We start from the raw sequence: 19,724 nt of genomic DNA, 5'->3' as shown, positions 1-19,724 counted from the left end.
TATTGTACTTGTATTAATATGTATTTGTTGTAAAAACAAAAAGAACAATTATTATTATTATTTTTATTACCAAGCATGTTCTTCATGCTTTATTTTGGTCAAAAGAAAAAGTCAAAGGGCATGCTCTTCATGACCCTATGAAAAGAAGAAAATTTGAAATTCTGTAGATGTCATTTGTCCCTCCAAGTAGCCAAGTCGGCCTGCCCAAACAACGTGTCTCTTCACATGAACAAACAACTATATATTGGCACATATGCTCCACATTTTGGCATCCAATTCAGTCCCTTCTCAGGAAATAAGTTTGGAACTGTGGTGTGGGAATCTGAGGCAAGCAAGTTCTGAAATATCTGAGCTTCTCTGAGGCTAAATCAGTGCTATGAGATCCGAGTTTCCTGAGGTTTGAGAGCGAGTTTCAGAGGTATATGCTGATGCGAATTTCAGAGAGACTTTTCCTGTAATAATGATGCGAGCTTCCTACAATGATAATGTAAGTTCTCTGTGGTATTGATACAAGTTTCCATGGTAATTATCTCTGTAATGATGCAAGCTTCTGAGGCTGGTTGAAGACAGACAAAGTGACATCCTTTGAACAAGACCTATGGACTATCATATGACAGATTTCATGTTCAGATTTGGTGGAGGGCTGACTTGGCAATTGGATCTTCTAGTCAGTTAGATATGACTTGGATTTCTCTTGTTGATGAAAAAGCTATAAGGAAAGGTTTGACGTATTTTTCCCTTGTGGATTTTGCCCTGGCCTCTGGCCTAACTTCTGGTCTCGTCTCTTGTGCATTATGATCTCTATATTTTGTTAATGTGATCAAAGTAAATACAAAGAAAAAGAATGCATATCAGTCACAAGTAATTACCATGATAAAAAATTCTGCATTGTATCCAAATTTCAACATGGTATCAGAGCTAAGGAAGATCGAAGACGCATCCGAGTCTGGGCTAGTAGATCAAATTTCTGTGAGAAGAATCACCCCTCAACATACATCTGAGCACACAACAACAATGGTTCTGAGATCTGAAATACACAAAAGGAACAAAACTATATGATGATGCAAGCTTTGTGACATATGTCCCTCTCTGTGATACAAATTTATGTGGTATAAAGTTTAAACAATCCATCACCTCTGCAATCTATGAAATACTGTGTATCCTCACTCAAAGCAAGAAAAGGACAATCTGAACTGTAGCGTCCAAGTTTACTGTGGCACTTCTCTAAGGAACATTTCAAGACAGAAGAATAACGAAGTTGAAGGACCTTTGACGGACGAAAAACAGAAGCTATAATTGATATTTGCTAGCCCTCAAGTGCATTTGAAGGCTGAAGCTTGCACTTAACATTCTCTGAGATTTATACAAATCTACTATGGCACTATATGCGAAGTCTCCAAAGCAATTTGGACTGTACTAAGACTAGCATGCGAGCTACGGGAAGGTCATTGTCTATGCGAGCTACAGGAGAACAATTACTTCTGTCGTTATATGTGAGGAAGGTTACTCCATGATGTATGCAAAGGACAGAAGTTTCTTATCTAAAGATCATCATCTCTGTGACATGTGCAAAGTGTTGATACCCATTGCAATATAAACTTGAACTCGTTACAGTGTGGATGATATCTGAAATTAGAGGACTGAAACCTAGTAAACTTTGTGGAAGAACTATGATCAAAGGCATTCATCTGAACTTTTCCAAGGATTCTAAGTTATATAACCTCTCTGAAATCTAGGTAGCAGAAATCATATTTGATCTTCATGAACCAAATATCAGTTCTGGGCAAGCAAACTTCAGAGACTATCTCTATTACATAATGAAGAGTTACAAGATCCAGAATGCAAAAGGGCTGATCTGAGTAATTTATAGAAGTACTTGGTGACATAAAAGAAAGAAAATGATGATCATAATCATATGATACAAGATATGCTGTGTGAGGAATTTACAAAACAAAAGCACCTATTTTAAAGTCCAAAGTCTGCAAAAACAAGTATAGTTAAAGGTTGTTGTGCAGACCATACAAAAACATAGTTACAAGACCTTTTATGGACAATTTAAAAAGAATTGCAGAATGGACTTCAGCTACCATGATGAGAAGTCCGAGTCTATTGTGAAATCTCTGCGGTTCGTATTCTAGTTTGATGGCTGAAGGCTCCTCTGGTGAAGAAAGATGATATAAAGTCAAGTAATCTCTGGATTGGATCCCTGTGATAGATAGACTGCAAGGTTGCTCAGGTAAGAATAAAAGAGGTACATAACAACTATAGTGCATATACCGCTAACATAACAATCTAATGCTCTCTTGAAAAATAGAAGTGCATTATAAAAAACAAGTTCTGTTAGAGACCACTAACATGTTAGTATTCAAATACTTTCCTTGCATATGAAGACTAGGTTTTTGTGATCTAGAAATGAAATAAATTCCATCTCACATATAGAAGGTTTTTCTAGGGTTTGAAACTAACATATTAGTGTACTTGTAGAAATTGCAATTTTTAAAGAATGGCAGGTCTTGAAGACTTTGGATATTGAAGTATCTAGGGTTGGTAAACCCTAGCAAAGATTTAAATTAGAAAACCCTAGAGACAAACCCTAGGACTGATCGTTTTCTGCTGACAAGAAGAAGCCCTAGCTCTTGGAAATGACAGATATGACATCTTGTTGATGTAAGGACAAGGATGGTGAAAATAACAAAAGGACCTAGATTAAGAGGGAGCTGACTTTTCTCAAAAGATAAGTACTCTACAACTCCTTTCTTTGTTGACTATTGTTGATATTGTCTTTGTACTTTGCTCAATTATATTTGTTCTTTCATAGGCTTCTAATAAAGTTTGCAGATCGATTATAAGAACTGCCCAAGACTTGAAAGCAGATGAAAGAATGGAAAGAATGTAGCAAAGATGGAAGAATATGATTACAGAAAGAGAGAGCAGTTTGAAGGTTCTCCTAGTAAGAGGGAGAGGATCAAGTGAAGACGATTGCCTCAGTTAGAAGAGTTACTCCAAGTTTTTGAAGAAGCCTCATGATTAAAGAGGACCTCGTACTTTGAGAAAGAAGGATTCATGAGCCAAAGGAAGTAATATTGACTTCAGAGGGAGCTGGAACCAAAAGTTGACATGAAGGATCTTACAACGTGGGACTTGAAGTTATTACTGATGATTGAGATCTGGTATGGTTTCCTGGAAGAATATGAAGCAGAATTATGTGCACTGCAGAGGCAGAAGATGTGGCGGTTGGTACAAACAATTGTGAAATAGTTTAGCTCCGTAAAATGTTTGATGGACTATTTGACCACATGCTGGATTCGATTTTGACGTATTGATCAAAGTTATTTGAGGATTGCTAGAGAACCAGGGAGGTCGGAGCACATGATGATGATGGAGCCAGGAAGTTACAAGTATATCTCCACTGACGAACAGGTAGTCAATGCATTGATGAAGTTCCCTTTCATGGAAAAAGATAAATATTTTTGGGACAAGCTTGGACTTGTGGATATCTCCTCCCTGGTTGAGAGGGAGTGAGGGTGGACATTGTGTTCTCCATGTGTCACGTACTATGGCCAAGACTAACAACCGTAAGCCTAGTGCATGAACACTAGTAGGGAGAATGGTGGATTGGATAAGCATCATGAACTGACATTCTTTGAAGATCTGTAATATGACCAGGACTAACCGCCGTAAGTCAAGTACATTGATCTAAGATAAGAATGGTCCTGAGGACCGACATTTCCTTGTGTCAAGTATTGTGACAATGGATTAGGAAATGGTCCTGTGAGGACATACCTTGGTGAACACCCGGGTGGGTATGTGCCTCAGAGAGGCGGTGGTGTCCAAATTTATGCCTCCTAGCATTTTGGCATCCAATTCGATCTCTTTTGAGGAAATAGGTTTGGATCTATGGTGTGGGAATCTGAGGCAAATAAGCTTTGAAATATCTGAGTCTCTCTGAGGCTAAATCAGTGCTATGACATCCAAGTTTCCTGAGGTTTGAGAGTGAGTTTTAGAGGTATACGCTAATGCAAATTTCAGAGAGGCTTTTCCTGTAATAATGATGCGAGTTTCTTAAGGTAATGATGCAAGCTTCCTGCAATGATTATGTGAGTTCTCTATGGTATTGATACGAGCTTCCATGGTAATTATCTTTGTAATGACGCAAGCTTCTAAGGCTGGTTGAAGACAGACAAAGTGATATCCATTGAATAAGACCTATGGACTATCATATCATAGATTTCATGTTCAGATTTGGTGGAGGGTTGACTTGGCAATTGGATCTTAGTCAGTTAGATGTGACTTGGATTTCTCTTGTTGATGAAAAAGCTATAAGAAAAGGATTGACGGGTTTTCTCCTTGTGGGTTTTGTCCAGGCCTTTGGCCTAACTTTTGGCGTCTCTTGTCTCTTGTGAATTATGATCTCTATATTTTGTTAATGTGTAATTGCTTGATGACATAATTAACTAAAGTAAATACTAAGAAAAAGAATGCATATCAATCACAAGTAATTACCATGATAAGAATTTCTGCATCGTATCCGAATTTCAACAAGTACTTCGGTAGCAATTTATTGTCCTTTCTCTACGTGAGATATAACTGTTTGTAAGTGTGCAATCTAAGGAATATCCAATCCTTTAACTTGAACTATATTTTATAGCGACACTAATCTCCTTGTCATTTCATTTCGTTTTGTGCTAAGGACAAGTTGTCCCTCAGAAGTTGTAGTGTCTATTGGTGTGTTCAATGTGTTCCTCAATCGTTTGAATCTTGCATTTCCCTCCCAATGGTGTTGTAACTGATGGGAGTTGATACTCATAGAGTGCCATCAAGGAAAATATTTTGGTTGAAATGTGGAAAGCTTTATTATACCACCAACCCACAATTGGTAAGTTAGTAACTACTTGACCCACTGTGACTGTTTATATAATGCAAAGCAATGAAGATAACCTTTTAGGCATTTATTCACAACCCCTGTTTGCCCATCTGATTGTCGGTGATGTGATGCAGTGTGTACTACTTGAGTACCCACACAAGAAAAAAGTTGCTGGTGAAAATTGGACCTCTATCACTTACAATAATCTTGGGATTGTCATGTAGCTTCTGAACTTTTTCCATGAACACTGCAGAGACCTTGCCTACATTAAAGGGGTGAGATGGCAAGCAAAAATGAGCATACTTTGCGAGTCTATTTAAAGCTACCGTTATGACATTCGTCCCTGTTGATTTTGGCAAGCCTATGATAAACTCCATTAAAACCACTTCTCAACACTGACTAGGTATGGTTAACGACTGCAAAAGTCCCATGGTATTGATCGTCCCTGAACATCATTTTCAAGACCTTCCCAGAAAATTTATTGTTTAATTCTATTGTATGTTTTAAAAATCCCGAGTGTCCTCCAATTTGTAACAAAATGAATTTCTAAAAGAACCTTCTGTTTAATTGGGATTGTTCACATAAATATAAGCGATTTTTATACCATAATGAGTCATGACCCATTTTCCCACAGAAATTGATCAGATGTATTCTCGCTCTATTGTACTTTGTTATGAACAAAGTTCATATACGCAGCATAATATTCAGAAGATCTGGAATATAAGAATGTCCATCGCGAGATGGATATTACATTTATAGAAGAATGTTTGAATACAAGTGATATGAGATATGCTTGTTACAAATGAGGACCCGCTTATATACCTAGGCAGGTGCCCTTTCATGAACGGTCATGTCTTTTGAGACATGCCTCCTTAGTGCACTAATCATTGTTTAACTATTATTCATTAATTATTTATATTCATAATATTTCCTTCCCCTTTAGAAATGTTTTGTCCTCAAAGCTTATTAATGAAAATGCTTGATATCTTGTTTTGTCTCGTAATGGCTTCTCGTCTTTCACACTTCTTGAAATGGTCAACCTCAATGATACAAGAAGATATGAATTTTTGAGTGAAATATAAAATTGTCGTATTGTGAAGTTATCTAACCATCCCAAATTAATTTTCTGTGGAATCTTGCGGTTATTGGAAACTTGGGATGAATTGTTATCACAAGACTGGATTACAGTGACATCAATATTCTTTGGGATATAAGTCACTTATTTTTGGTTTGAGTGATAAGGATATGCAGACTAGTTGAGATGTCTACTTTTATGATTTGGGTGTCGATAAGGAGTTCTTGTGATTTAATCTCCCGTTAATTATTTGTGGAGATTTCTTGATTTACTGGAGGTATATGATTTCCTTCAAATACAGAAGTCACTTGGTTAACTGTTGGATCTTCACTTGAAATTTCTGTTGTTTGAACTGCAATTTTTTAATACGTCTTCACTGCAATTGGCTTGGGATCTTTCTGATTTGTGGTATTACCTAGATCAGTGTTTGTTCCTTTTTCTTCAACTTGAATTTGCACCTTTGAGGATTTTGATGCTTTGTCTTGAATAAGTTGTTCTAACTTGTCTTTTAACGATCTCTTATCATTCTTAAGCTTCTTTATTTGGGAAAGTAGGCTTTGATTGTGATTCTTTAGATGTGAAAGTTCTTCATTTTCTAGATTGTTGACTTTATTTTGACATTCAAGATTTTCATCATTTAAACACTTGATTTGTTCTAATAACCTTTGATTAAGGTGCTTCTTTATTTCTTTCTTTGTAAGCCTTCTTGACTTGTTCAAATAATTTTTCAGTATGATCTCTGAGGTGAGAAATTTTTATTGGAAAATCGGGAGATTTGTGTATTATAGATGTTTTTCCTTAACTTGATAATTACTTGTGATGTATGTTGGCCTTTTATTACTTTAATAGATCATTCTTCATCAAGAAATTACCAAAACAATGATCACAACAAGACAAAGTACACAAGATATAGGCTCCAAGCCAAAGCAAAACCCCTCCAAGGGGAAAACCCAAAAAAATGCTTCTCTTCTTCTTTAGAATTTGCTTACAAAGAGACTTCCAAGACCCAAAGACTTCAAGACCTTCCCAGAAAATTTATTGCTTAATTCTGTTGTATGTTTTAAAAATCTTAACTGTCCTCAAATTGGTAACAAAATGCATTTCTAAAAGAACCTTCTATTTAATGGGGATTGTTCACATAAATATAAGCGATTTTTATACCATAATGAGCCATTTTCCCACACAAATTGATCGGATGTATTCTCGCTCTACTGTACTTTGCTACGAACAAAGTTCATATAAGCAGCATAATATTCAGAATATCTGGAATATAAGAATGTCCATCGCAGGATGGATAATACATTTATAGAAGAATGTTTGAATACAAGTTATATGAGATATGCTTGTTACAAATGAGGACCCGCTTATATACCTAAGCAGGTGTCGTTTCATGAATGGTCATGTCTTTTGAGACAAGCCTCCTTAGTACACTAATCATTGGTTAACTATTATTCATTAATTATTTATATTCATAATATTGCCTGCCCTTTCGAAATTCTTTGTCCTCAAAGCTTATTAATGAAAATGCTTGATATCTTTTTTGTCTCGTAATGGCTTCTCATCTTTCGCACTTCTTGGAACGGTCAACCTCAATGATACAAGACGATATGAATTTTTGAGTGAAATACAAAATTGTCGTATTGTGAAGTTGTCTAACCATCCCAAATTAATTTCCTGTGGAATCTTGCGATTACTGGAAACTTGGGATGAATTGTTATCACAAGACTGGATTACAGTGACATCAATATTCTTTGGAATATAAGTCACTTGTTTTTGGTTTGAGTGATAAGGATATGCAGACTAGTTGAAATGTCTACTTTTATGATTTGGGTGTCGATAAGGAGTTCTTGTGATTTGATCTCCCCTTAACTTATTTGTGGAGATTTCTTGGTTTACTGGAGGTATATGATTTCCTTCAAATACAGAAGTCACTTGGTTAACTGCTAGATCTTCACTTGAAATTTCTGTTGTTTGAACTGCAACTTTTGAGTACGTCTTCACTTCAATTGGATTGGGATCTTTCTGATTTGTGGTATTACCTGGATCAGTGTTTGTTCCTTTTTCTTCAACTTGAATTTGCACATCTGAGGATTTTGATGCTTTTTCTTGAATAAGTTGTTCTAACTTGTCTTTTAACGATTTCTTATCATTCTTAAGCTTCTTTATTTGGGAAAGTAGGCTTTGGTTGTGATTCTTTAGATGCGAAAGTTCTTCATTTTCTAGATTGTTGACTTTATTTTGACATTCAAGCTTTTCATCATTTAAACACTTGATTTGTTCTAATAACCTTTGATTAAGGTCCTTCTTTATTTCTTTCTTTGTAAGCCTTCTTGACTTGTTCGAGTAATTTTTCATTGTGATCTTTGAAGCGAGAAATTTTTATTGGAAAATCAAGAGACTTATGTATTATAGATGTTTTTCCTTAACTTGATAGTTACTTGTGATATATGTTGGCCTTTTATTACTTTAATAGATCATTCTTCATCAAGCAATTACCAAAACAATGAAGATCACAACAAGAGAAAGTACACAAGATATAGGCTCCAAGCCAAGGCAAAACCCCTCCAAGGGGAAAACCCAAAAAAATGCTTCTCTTCTTCTTTAGAATTTGCTAACAAAGAGACTTCCAAGACCCAAAGATGTTATAGCTCTAATACCACTTGCTATAGATCTGATACCAAAAATAGAAGATAATGCAAATATACCCAGAAATAATAAGATAAAAATAGATAGAAATGATTCACTTTATTAATCAAACCCTTCAGGTAGAGCAACACCATACATTCACTCCTTAAGGAAGAAGAACAGCCATATGCATGTTCATACAATAATCCTTGACACAATTCCTTGACATCCCTCCATGTGAAGTCTTTAGCCTCTATATAGGCCTCATACATACAATACCATGGGTCATTACCATGGTTCCCTCATACCATCAAACTAATACCATGGGCCCATTACCTTATTACTAACTACTTGTGGTCCTTTACATGATATGGGTTAACCACCTTATTTATTACTATGGCCCATCCCATTATTAAATTATTACCTTGGGTACCTCCCTTGGTACCCCATATTATCCCCCCTAGGTATATAACATTCCACCCCCTTTAGCATGTTTCGTCCCCGAAACATGGGAAGAACACAAATAATAAGATCTACTCAAAAGAGTAGTCCACTGGTACCATGCTTGTGCATCTATCCATCCAAGAGAAAGGTGAACCCTCGATCTCGCTAGTGCCTTGCTCGCTTGAGATGGAAGTTGAACGTGGTAGCTCTTTTGTGTTGATGTGTAGTAGGTGGACCTTCGCTCCTTTCTATATGTCCTGTGGGGGTTGTTGTCCTTGTGGCTAATTTGTTGCCATCTTGTTGGTTGTTTTCTTGTTGAGTGGTGTGGGTGGTGATATGCTGACGATGTATCTTTCTTTAATTCACCACCTAATGGAGCCCGATTGGTATCTGGTACATGTTGTGGTGCCTGTTGTTGTTTCTTATCTTCCAATATTACCTCAACCACTGAGTCCTCATCCAATGTAACATTTTCTGCTTCAACCTCTTTGAACTCTACCTGTTTTTCTGGTACCTGATTTGATGTTTGTGTTTGGTTGTCGACCATCAATGGCTCATCATCTGATATGTCAGTCCCTGGAACATCTTCTGCTTCAACGTTCGTGGACTCTACCTGTTTATTGATGGAAATATCATGTAATGTAATTTTCTTCTTTTTATACCAGAGCTTCAGGAATTTCTTCTGCACATTAATATTGATAGTAACCACCTCATCCATCCAAGGGTATCCCAAAAAAACATCCACATTAGCCATAACTGAAGCATAAAAATTAGAATGCAATACATACTTGTCCATAGAAATCTTCAAATCTTTATAAACTTGAACATCCTCATTATCCATCTGTGTGGTTTCAATGTGTTTTGCTGGAACTTGCAATCTTTTTGCCAAATTAACATTGATAAAATTATGCTTGCAACTAGGATTTATAGAAACCATAATCTTCTCCTTTTGAATCTATCCATGAACCTGTAATAAGGATATACCAGTAGGAAATAGCCCCACATGTTTCTCCTTATCTTGTTTTCTGGCATGAGACCATCTGTCTAAAAGTAATTTTTCAAATTCTTCATCGGGCAGGTTGGAACACTTCTTTTGGTTAAGTAATCCCCACCATGTGGCTGCCTCATCTTCAAAATTAGCCACTGCCAACCATTTCCAATTGTGTTTAAATAACCTCTTGTATTCTTTTATGTATTCTTCAATAGTAGAACCATTATCTTTTCCTGTAAAACCCATGAAGAGGGTTTTGAAAAAATTCACTTACTTGGCGAAAATTTGAAATTGTCACAGTTTAGTCAATATAGCTCAGAATCCCTATTATGACATGTTTTCAGTAATGGAACAATCATTCTGCATCTGCCCATGTGATAGAAATCCTGATCCAAGCACTAGAATTTCAGATCTACGCTGCAACTCTCCCGTCGTCACCCAAAAATTCTGAAAAAAGAGCTAATTTTAAATCAGCGATATCTCCCTCATCCGGACTCCGATTCAACTGATTTTTTTTTAAATCGGTTATTTTTTCACAAAGAATTCAGATCTACAATTAGATTTTGTAGATCTTGCACCAGGACGTCCAAATCTGCGCCGCAAACTCGCTGCCCCGAAAAATTGTCTGCAACACCACTGATTTTTAGATCAGCGATATCTCCTTCATCCGAACTCCGATTCGACCGATTTTTTTTTTGAAATCGGGTATTTTTTCACATAGAATCCAGATCTGCAATTATATTTTGCAGATCTTGTACCAAAACATACAGATCTGATCTGCAAACTCGCTGCCCCGGAAATCCTGCAAAAAAAAAAATCCACTTATTTGCCCAAGAAAGTGCTCTGATACCACTTGTTATAGCTCCGATACCAAAAATATAAGATAATGCAAATATACCCAAAAATAATAAGATAGAAATGATTCACTTTATTAATCAAACCCTTCGGGTAGAGCAACACCATACATTCACTCCTTAAAGAAGAAGAACACTCCACAAGCCATATGCATGTTCATACAATAATCCTTGACACAATTCATTGACATCCCTCCATGTGGAGTCTCTAGCCTCTATATAGGCTTCATACATACAATACCATGGGTCATTACCATGGTTCCCTCATACCATCAAACTAATAACATGGGACCATTACCTTATTACTAACTACTTGTGGTCCCTTACATGATATGGGTTAACCACCTTATTTATTACTATGGCCCATCCCATTATTACATTATTACCTTGGGTACCTCCCTTGGTACCCCATATTATCCCCCCTAAGTATATAACAAAAGACTTCAAGACCTTCCCAAAAAATTTATTGTTTAGTTCTGTTGTATGTTTTAAAAATCCCTAGTGTCCTCCAATTTGTAACAAAAAGCATTTCTAAAAGAACCTTCTATTTAATAAGGATTGTTCACATAAATATAAGCGATTTTTATACCATAATGAGCCTTTTTCCCACACAAATTGATTAGATGTATTCTCACTTTATTGTACTTTGTTACGAACAAAGTTCGTATACGCAGCATAATATTCAGAATATCTGGAATGTAAGAATGTCCATAGCAGGATGGATAATACATTTATAGAAGAATGTTTGAATACAAGTGATATGAGATATGCTTGTTACAAATGAGGACCCGCTTATATACCTAGGCAAGTGCCCTTTCATGAACGGTCATGTCTTCTGAGACATGCCTCCTTAGTGCACTAATCATTGTTTAGCTATTATTCATTAATTATTTATATTCATAATATTGCCTTCCCCTTTAGAAATGCTTTGTCCTCAAAGCTTATTAATGAAAATGCTTGATATCTCTTTTGTCTCATAATGGCTTCTCATCTTTACACTTCTTGGAACAGTCAACCTCAATGATACAAGACAATATGAATTTTTGAGTGAAATACAAAATTGTCGTATTGTGAAGTTATCTAACCATCCCAAATTAATTTTCTGTGGAATCTTGTGATTACTGAAAACTTGGGATGAATTGTTATCACAAGACTGGATTACAGTGACATCAATATTCTTTGGAATATAAGTCACTTGTTTTCGGTTTGAATGATAGGGATATGAAGACTAGTTGAGATGTCTACTTTTATGATTTGGGTGTCGATAGGGAGTTCTTGTGATTTGATCTCCCCTTAACTTATTTGTGGAGATTTCTTGGTTTAGTGGAGGTATATGATTTCCTTCAAATACAGAAGTCACTCAGTTAACTGTTGGATCTTCACTTGAAATTTTTGTTGTTTGAACTACAACTCTTGAGTACATCTTCACTTCAATTGGATTAGGATCTTTCTGATTTGTGGTATTACCTAGATCAGCGTTTGTTCCTTTTCTTCAACCTAAATTTGCACATTTGAGAATTTTGATGCTTTTTCTTGAATAAGTTGTTCTAACTTGTCTTTCAACGATTTCTTATCATTCTTAAGCTTCTTTATTTGGGAAAGTAGGCTTTGATTGTGATTCTTTAGATGTGAAAGTTATTCATTTTCTAAATTGTTGACTTTATTTTGACATTCAAGCTTTTCATCATTTAAACACTTGATTTGTTCTAATAACCTTTGATTAAGGTCCTTCTTTATTTCTTTCTTTGTAAGCCTTCTTGACTTGTTCGAGTAATTTTTCATTGCGATCTCTGAGGCGAGAAATTTTTATTGGAAAATCAGGAGACTTATGTATTATAGATGTTTTTCCTTAACTTGATAATTACTTGTGATATATGTTGGTCTTTTATTACTTTAATAGATCATTCTTCATCAAGCAATTACCAAAACAATGAAGATCACAACAAGACAAAGTACACAAGATATAGGCTCCAAGCCAGGGCAAAACCCCTCCAAGGGGGAAAACCCAAAAAAATGCTTCTCTTCTTCTTTAGAATTTGCTTACAAAGAGACTTCCAAGAATCAAAGCCAACAACAATACCAATCACCAAGTCAACCCCTAGCAAGATCTTTTCCGAGGCAACTTCCAAACTTCCCCTATTGCAACTTCGTCCCAGAATTTTGGCCCTATAACTCTCAGAATTTCAACGTCCTGCAACTGCAGCTTCACAGAAACCTTAGCTTCGCACGTGTGGAGAGAGAGAGAGAGAGAGATTTAGCCCAAGAAACTTCGCTTTTTCCTTCCTTTGTCCTTCTAGCTCTTCTTCTCCTTCACTATTGCAAATCAAACTTGACTTGGATGAGTGTCTCAAATGAGGTCGAGCTCCTTGTATTTATAGCCTCCTTGAGGGGTCGAATAGCCCTCCTTTAGGCTAACTTGATCTTGCTCTTGGGCTGACTTGGTCTTGGGATACAAAATGGCTTTTCCTTGATAAAATAAATATCTTTCTTTATTACAATGAGTCCAAATGGGACTATGACACGTGATCAATAATATTCTTTATCGTAGAAAGACCAAGAAAACCAAAAAACACGAAGAACGTGCTTTTGTCTCAAACTTGAGTATGAAACCCATACTCCAAAATAAAATATAATTTATTTTTCTTTCTTCATAAAGAATATACAATGTCATGATTACAATTAGGTCATTATGAAGATCGCACCTAGTTACAATTTTCAACACTCCCTCTTAACTAGGGAGGTAATCATAATCCCATTACATGGTACAAGGAATCTTAATCTTGAAACATTTTCATAAGAGTTAGATTCATAAGCCATGTTTTTCAAGCGTCTTTATCAAAACCAGCATTGTCCTTGAAGGCCTTAACTAGACAAGCTCATCCTTATTTAAGAGCATTATGTTGGGAGGCTTTACGTGAGCTACCACACTACCTCTAAGGCACATACCCCATTTGGATGTTCACCAGGTATGTCCTTTTAAGACTATTCTTATCTTGGATTTCCAATCCTGAATCCTCAAAGAATATCGGTCCTCTTTGACTACTCTTATCTTGGATGCCCTACCTCATCCTCAAAGAGTATCGATCAACAACTTCTTTTCCTAGATTCTACAATCCATAAGAAGTCTCAATCTAAGATGCTTATCCAATCCTTCGGACTCCATTCTTTCTTTATGGCCTTCACTAAGACTTACGGCTATTAGTCCTGGTCTAGTGCATGGCCCATAAAGACAAGAACTATCTGACATCACTTCCTCTCAATTAGGGAGGAGATATCCACCAAACCAAGCTTACCTCTTTGGTACTCCAGCTTCTTGTTTGGTAACGCTTTGGTCATTATGTCTACTCCCTATTCATCTATAGGTAGATAATGCAACTCCATGACTCCATCTCGTACCAAGCTTCTGACGTAGTGGTACTTATTATTTATATGCTTTGTCCTAGCATGAAACATCGGGTCTTATGTTAATCTCATGTAACTTTCACTATCACAATGTAGTCATGTAGGGCTAAGTGGTCATTCAAACAAGTCTGCTAATAACTTCCTAAGCCAAATTGCTTCCTGACAGACTTCACTCGTAGCAACATATTCAGCTTCAGCCTCCTCAAAGCAACAATATCATGCTTTCTACTCATCCATGAGATCATTGAAGATCCAAGGCTGAAGCATCCACTTGTTGTGCTTCTTCCATCTGTCTCATTGCCACCCCAATCTGAATATGTACATCCCATGAGTTGGATTTCATTCCCAATATACCGAACGCAATGATGTATAGTTCCACACAAATCTCTTAAGATATGCTTGGCTGCAAGCCAATGATCATGTTTTGGCTCCATCTTCTTCAACCTGTAGACATGAGTCTCCCTCTGATTTATTTCAAATCCTTGAGGTTGCTCAATGTAAACCTCCTCTCTAATGGTCCCATTCAGTAAAGTTTTCTTGACATCCATTTGATGGATGTTCCATCCCATAGTAGCAGCCAACAAAACAAGCGATCTTATTGTTGTATATCTAGTTGTGGGAGCAAAGGTTTCCTCGTAATCAATCCCTTCTTTATATGAGAAGCCTCTTGCTACAAACCTTGCTTTGTATTTATCAATGCTCCCATCTACAACGTGCTTTATCTTGTAAATCCATTTTTAAGTGACTATAGACTTGTCACTTGGCCTAGGGACAATTTCCCAAACATCATTCTTCATTATGGAATGGTATTCTTCTTGCATTGCATTCCTCCACTCTTGATGTTTAGTTGCATCTTCATAGGAGGAAATTTCCATTTCAATAAGCTTTGTCATATATGCAGCATACCCAGAATACCTCTTTTACTTTCCCTTAAGGTCCTTGATGTCATATGTTCTTTTGCTTCTTATAGATTCGTTTTCAACCAAGGATGCCTTTTTCGAATTTCTGAAACAATCACTTGTTGTATCAATCAGACATTCAATATCTTCTTGAGTAGATGTTTGATCTTGACCATCATTGTCCCTTGAGATATCCTCAAAGATAAGTATCTCTTCTTCGTTAGAGTCAACCAGAACATCCTTCAATTTCTTGTAAGCTATTGTCTCATCAAATATGACATCTGATCCAGGTGGATCTCCAGACCCCAGTTGCATGAAAAAGGCTCAAAATTCAAAGTGGCGGAAAGTCAATTAACTTGACATCAGATCAAAGTGCTCGTCGCCCTGATTCCAACGGTGCGAACGGCACTCCAATCTGAATCCGGATGAGGAAGATAGAGGCAATCAAAATTTTGGTTGACTTTTGCTGACTAGGCAGGCTTAATGGAGACACAATTTGGAAGTTTTCTGGCGAATGGAATCCGGCCAACTCCGACCGGATTCCAGGCGAAATTGTCGCCTCGTTAAATCGTCTCCTTCAGTCCAAATTCCGAATTTTTAAAAATGGCCATATTGTTTTATAACTGGAAAAAAATAAATAAATAAAATAAAGTAAAGTAAAATAAAAATAATATATATATATATATATATATAAATGAATATTAATGGGGCGGGCAGCCATGACCCCGCCGCCCCCAGAACCGCCTAACCATCACATCAAAGCAACGTGGGGTGGGCGGCCATGACCCCGCCACCCCGGAACCACACCATATTAAAAATAGTAGGGGTTGCGGGCTGTCAACCCCGCCGCCCCTCCACCTTACTCAAACACAACGACGCATGGGGGGAGCGGGCCACTGAGACTAGCGGACCCCCCCCAAAATAAACTATGTAACTTTATATGGTTAAAAGGGGAAGGGCGGGATTTGATCCCCCAACCCTTCCTCAACAACTTTACTATTATTACCATTGCGCCAAACCAATTTGTTGGTTAATCCGCCCACAATTTTATAAATGAACCTTTTTACACAGTGTGCCAGGGGGAGGAGCGCGCACGCAGTTCGAGGCAGGTTAATTTGCAAGTGGCAGAACCATGCACACTGCAAAGGGGTGGAACCATGATTTGAGCAATTTCTCTAGGGGGGCCAGATTTTCACTTTGTCAGATTTCGACATATTTTATATGGTTTCAGCATTTCTAGACGCCACGAAAGCAATGGTGTTGTTTGTTTCTCCAATAGAGTGTTGCATTTTCCGGCCATTTTCCATAATGGAGGTATAAGACTCCTTTTTGTAAATGATGATTGTACTCTTCTTTCTCATGCCACTTAATGAATGAAGGCCTCCCCATTGATTGAGCGGGGTTCAAAGACGTAGTCCAAATCGGACAAACTTCGTTATCAAGTCTCTTGTCTTCTTTCATGCTTTTATGTGTTTCTCCTCTTCTCTCATGTGCACATTAAATTTCTATGTTTAGGCTACAATTTATGCATGTTATTCTTTAATACATCTATAAGCAAAAGATCTTGGATCAAGTGGTATCAAAGCAAGTCTTTATAGATGTGAATTGCATGTTTATATGCTAAGAAGAAACAGTCTCCGAAGAGGCAAAGGTAAACTAAAGTCTTTCAATCCTGAAGCAGGGCATGCACATCGAAGGAGAAACATGGCAGATAAAGAGGCTCGTTACGAAGAGGAGCTCAATTTCCGCAAAAACTTCTATACAATGGCAGAAAATGTCGGTCAGTTGCTTTCAAGGCTGGAGAAAGCAAAAGGGAAAAAGGCAGAAGAACAAGGTTCAGTGCATGGAAATGGTGAAGAAGAACCCCCTCCTTCTCCTTCCACAAGTGAAAGTTCTTCTTCCTCTCATCACCATCATCATAGAAATTCAAGGGATGCATCTAAGAAACCTTTCTTTAAATTAGATGTCAAATTTGATCTTCCCATGTTTAACGATGAAAGTAATGTAGAAAAGCTTAATAACTGGATTAGGCAAATTGAAACCTACTGCAGGATTCAACAGATCGAAGAGGACGAGGCAAAGATTCGGCTGGCCTCTTTTCGGCTGAGTAACACCGCTCTCTTCTGGTGGGAGAGCAAATTGCAAAGCAGTAAGAGTGTGGGTAATCTTTTTTCCTCATGGTCTAGTTTCATTTCTACATTAAAGGAACAATTTTATCCCTTGGGTTATAAGCAAAAAGCCTTAATGGATTGGCAAGGCAGAGGTCAAGATGTTCAAAGCTTTATAGAGGAGTTTAGAAAACAAGCACTTAATCTAGGCATTACACTTGACTCACCTGAAATAGTAACTAAGCATATTGGATCATTACATAGTTACATTAGACACTCATTATTATTGTTTGAACCAACTACTATTGACTCGGCCAGTGTAAAGGCCATTCATCTTGAGAACAAGGGCAAAAATGAAAGAGATGATCATTTCAAGAAACCACCTTTTAAACCTCCAAATGGCAAACCCAAAGTGAAAGGAAAAGGAAAGGAGAAGAGGATGGCATCAACCAAGAAATATGAAGGAGAAAGGCCTTATTGCACTCACTGCAAAAAGGAAGGTCATTACGACAATCATTGTTGGAAACTGTAACCGGAAAACAGACCAAAGAAGTATGGAGGGAAAGGCAAGCAAAAGACAATGGCAACTGTGCAGCAAGACCTTGGATCCGATTTTGGAGATGAAGCATTGATCACAGCAGCAGGAACAAAAGGTACTCTTACACCTCATGTTAATTCTAAATCACATGAAGGCACTAGTTCAATAGATGAGTCTCTTCCTAATGAACGAAATAGAATTGAGCTATTACCTATGTTGCAGGAAACGTGGTATAGAGGTCCGTTTCCATACGGAAATAGGTACGAAACGCGTTTGGTACGGCCGTGAAACGCGTTTCCGGTCGTACCGCCACGTTTCTCGAAACAGAAACGTGGCCAGTACGGCCGGAAACGCGTTTCAGGGCCATACGACCCACGTTTCCTCATTAACTTGTGTTATTTTTAATTTTTTTTTTAATTTACTTTTAAGGTATGTTAGTGACTTCTTGTTGCTTCTAGATGCGTGTCTAAAGTTATAAAAGTGAATTTTTGCCCTAGTGTTGATATGTAGTTCATCAGGAAGTTTGAGGGATATGCAGTTCATGGTAATGTTAAATTCTTAAAGTAAAAGTGATATTCTCCTTTATTTTTCATTTTCATCCTTTTACTTAAATTTTTAACATTACCATGAAATGACTCAGGATGTTTGAGAGTGGTTTCGCCTTCATTGGATTTCATATGGAGAAAGTAGAATTTTAGATCTCACTCAAAATCCAGCAGACTTATTTGTTTTTCAGGATTTCAAGATTGGAGGGATTGCAATGTTTCCATTAGATTTTATCATGTACTAGGGTATGGAACTTGTATTTAATCAAGAAAACCAAGCCCTCTATGCAGGGGAAACTCCCAATAATCAAGATCATGTAGGGTACTAGGGTATGAAACGTGTATTTAATCAAGAGCACTAAGGTCGTTCGACTATGTAGGAGGAGACTCCTAATACAACAGTGGTCCTTCTAAAGAATGGGATGTGGATGCAGAAAATCCTGATTTGGATCTCTCTCTTGCAACCTTATAGTCTTTATTGTACTTGCAGCCTCATATATTAATATAAATAAAGGCTGATTTTGAGATTTGGATATATAATAAAAGTTGCTTTTGGATATTCCGATATTTTTATTTTCATTATGTGATCATTCATGAGTAAATGTGATGTAAATTAAATCTTAATGTTTAAGTGTAATAAATTATAATGTATCATTTATGCTTTATGATTGCACACACACACACACACACACACACACACATATATATATATATATTCAATATATATATATATTCGCGTTTCCCCGTTTCCAAAATTTGGGGAGATCGCGTTTCGTATCGTTTCCCGTTTCGGAAACTCGTACCCGTTTCCCCATTTCGTGCAACTTAGGCCATTACATATTAGAGTTATCATAAATCATACAAAAGTAGAAACTCTATTTGATACTGGATCCCAAGCAAATCTAATTTCAGAGTCCTTAGTAAAGAAGCTAGGCTTAGAAACCAAACCAAGATGTGTGGAAAACCGCCTTCAAGACCAAACAGGGGTTGTTCGAATGGATGGTGATGCCATTCGGACTTTGCAATGCTCTAGCCACTTTCATGAGGGTCATGAATGATCTCTTTAGGCCTTTCATTGATGAATTTGTTCTTGTATATCTAGATGATATTCTTGTCTTTAGTAAAAGTTGGAATGAACATGTATGCCATGTGAAGAAAGTGCTTGATGTATTGAAAAAAGAAAAACTCTATGTAAAATTGTCAAAGTGTGAGTTTGGGAAAACCTCTTTGGTTTACCTAGGTCATATTGTTGGTCATGGTCAGCTAAAAATTGATCCTTCTAAAGTTGAAGCAATTGTAAATTGGCCTAAGCCTACTAGTGTAACCGAGGTTCACAACTTTTTGGGTGCAGTACAGTATTGGAGGAGATTTATTGCCAA

General features: G+C 37.0%; 1 protein-coding gene across 3 annotated transcripts in view; it reads right to left on the bottom strand.

The window, feature by feature from the left end:
• LOC149173437 (uncharacterized) overlaps positions 1–19,724 on the bottom strand; it is a 141,427-nt gene that overhangs the window by 104,289 nt on the left and 17,414 nt on the right. The window contains exon 3 of one of the 3 annotated variants that reach the window (XM_089424607.1): positions 2,092–2,220. The exons of 1 other annotated variant lie outside the window; for it this stretch is intronic. In XM_089424607.1, coding sequence (XP_089280733.1) covers positions 2,107–2,220 — 114 coding nt within the window. In that variant the 3' untranslated portion in view covers positions 2,092–2,106. Of the gene's footprint in view, positions 1–2,091; positions 2,221–19,724 lie in introns of those variants that run through there. One more of the 3 variants, XM_089424608.1, reaches the window with a different exon arrangement.

Source organism: Pinus tabuliformis, chromosome 4_2, assembly GCF_031772625.1.
Source record: "Pinus tabuliformis cultivar Carrire ecotype Pingquan chromosome 4_2, CPIR1, whole genome shotgun sequence".
Taxonomy (NCBI): domain Eukaryota; kingdom Viridiplantae; phylum Streptophyta; class Pinopsida; order Pinales; family Pinaceae; genus Pinus; species Pinus tabuliformis.
Note: the sequence above shows the minus strand (reverse complement) of the source record. Positions and strands in the feature narration are given on the sequence as shown.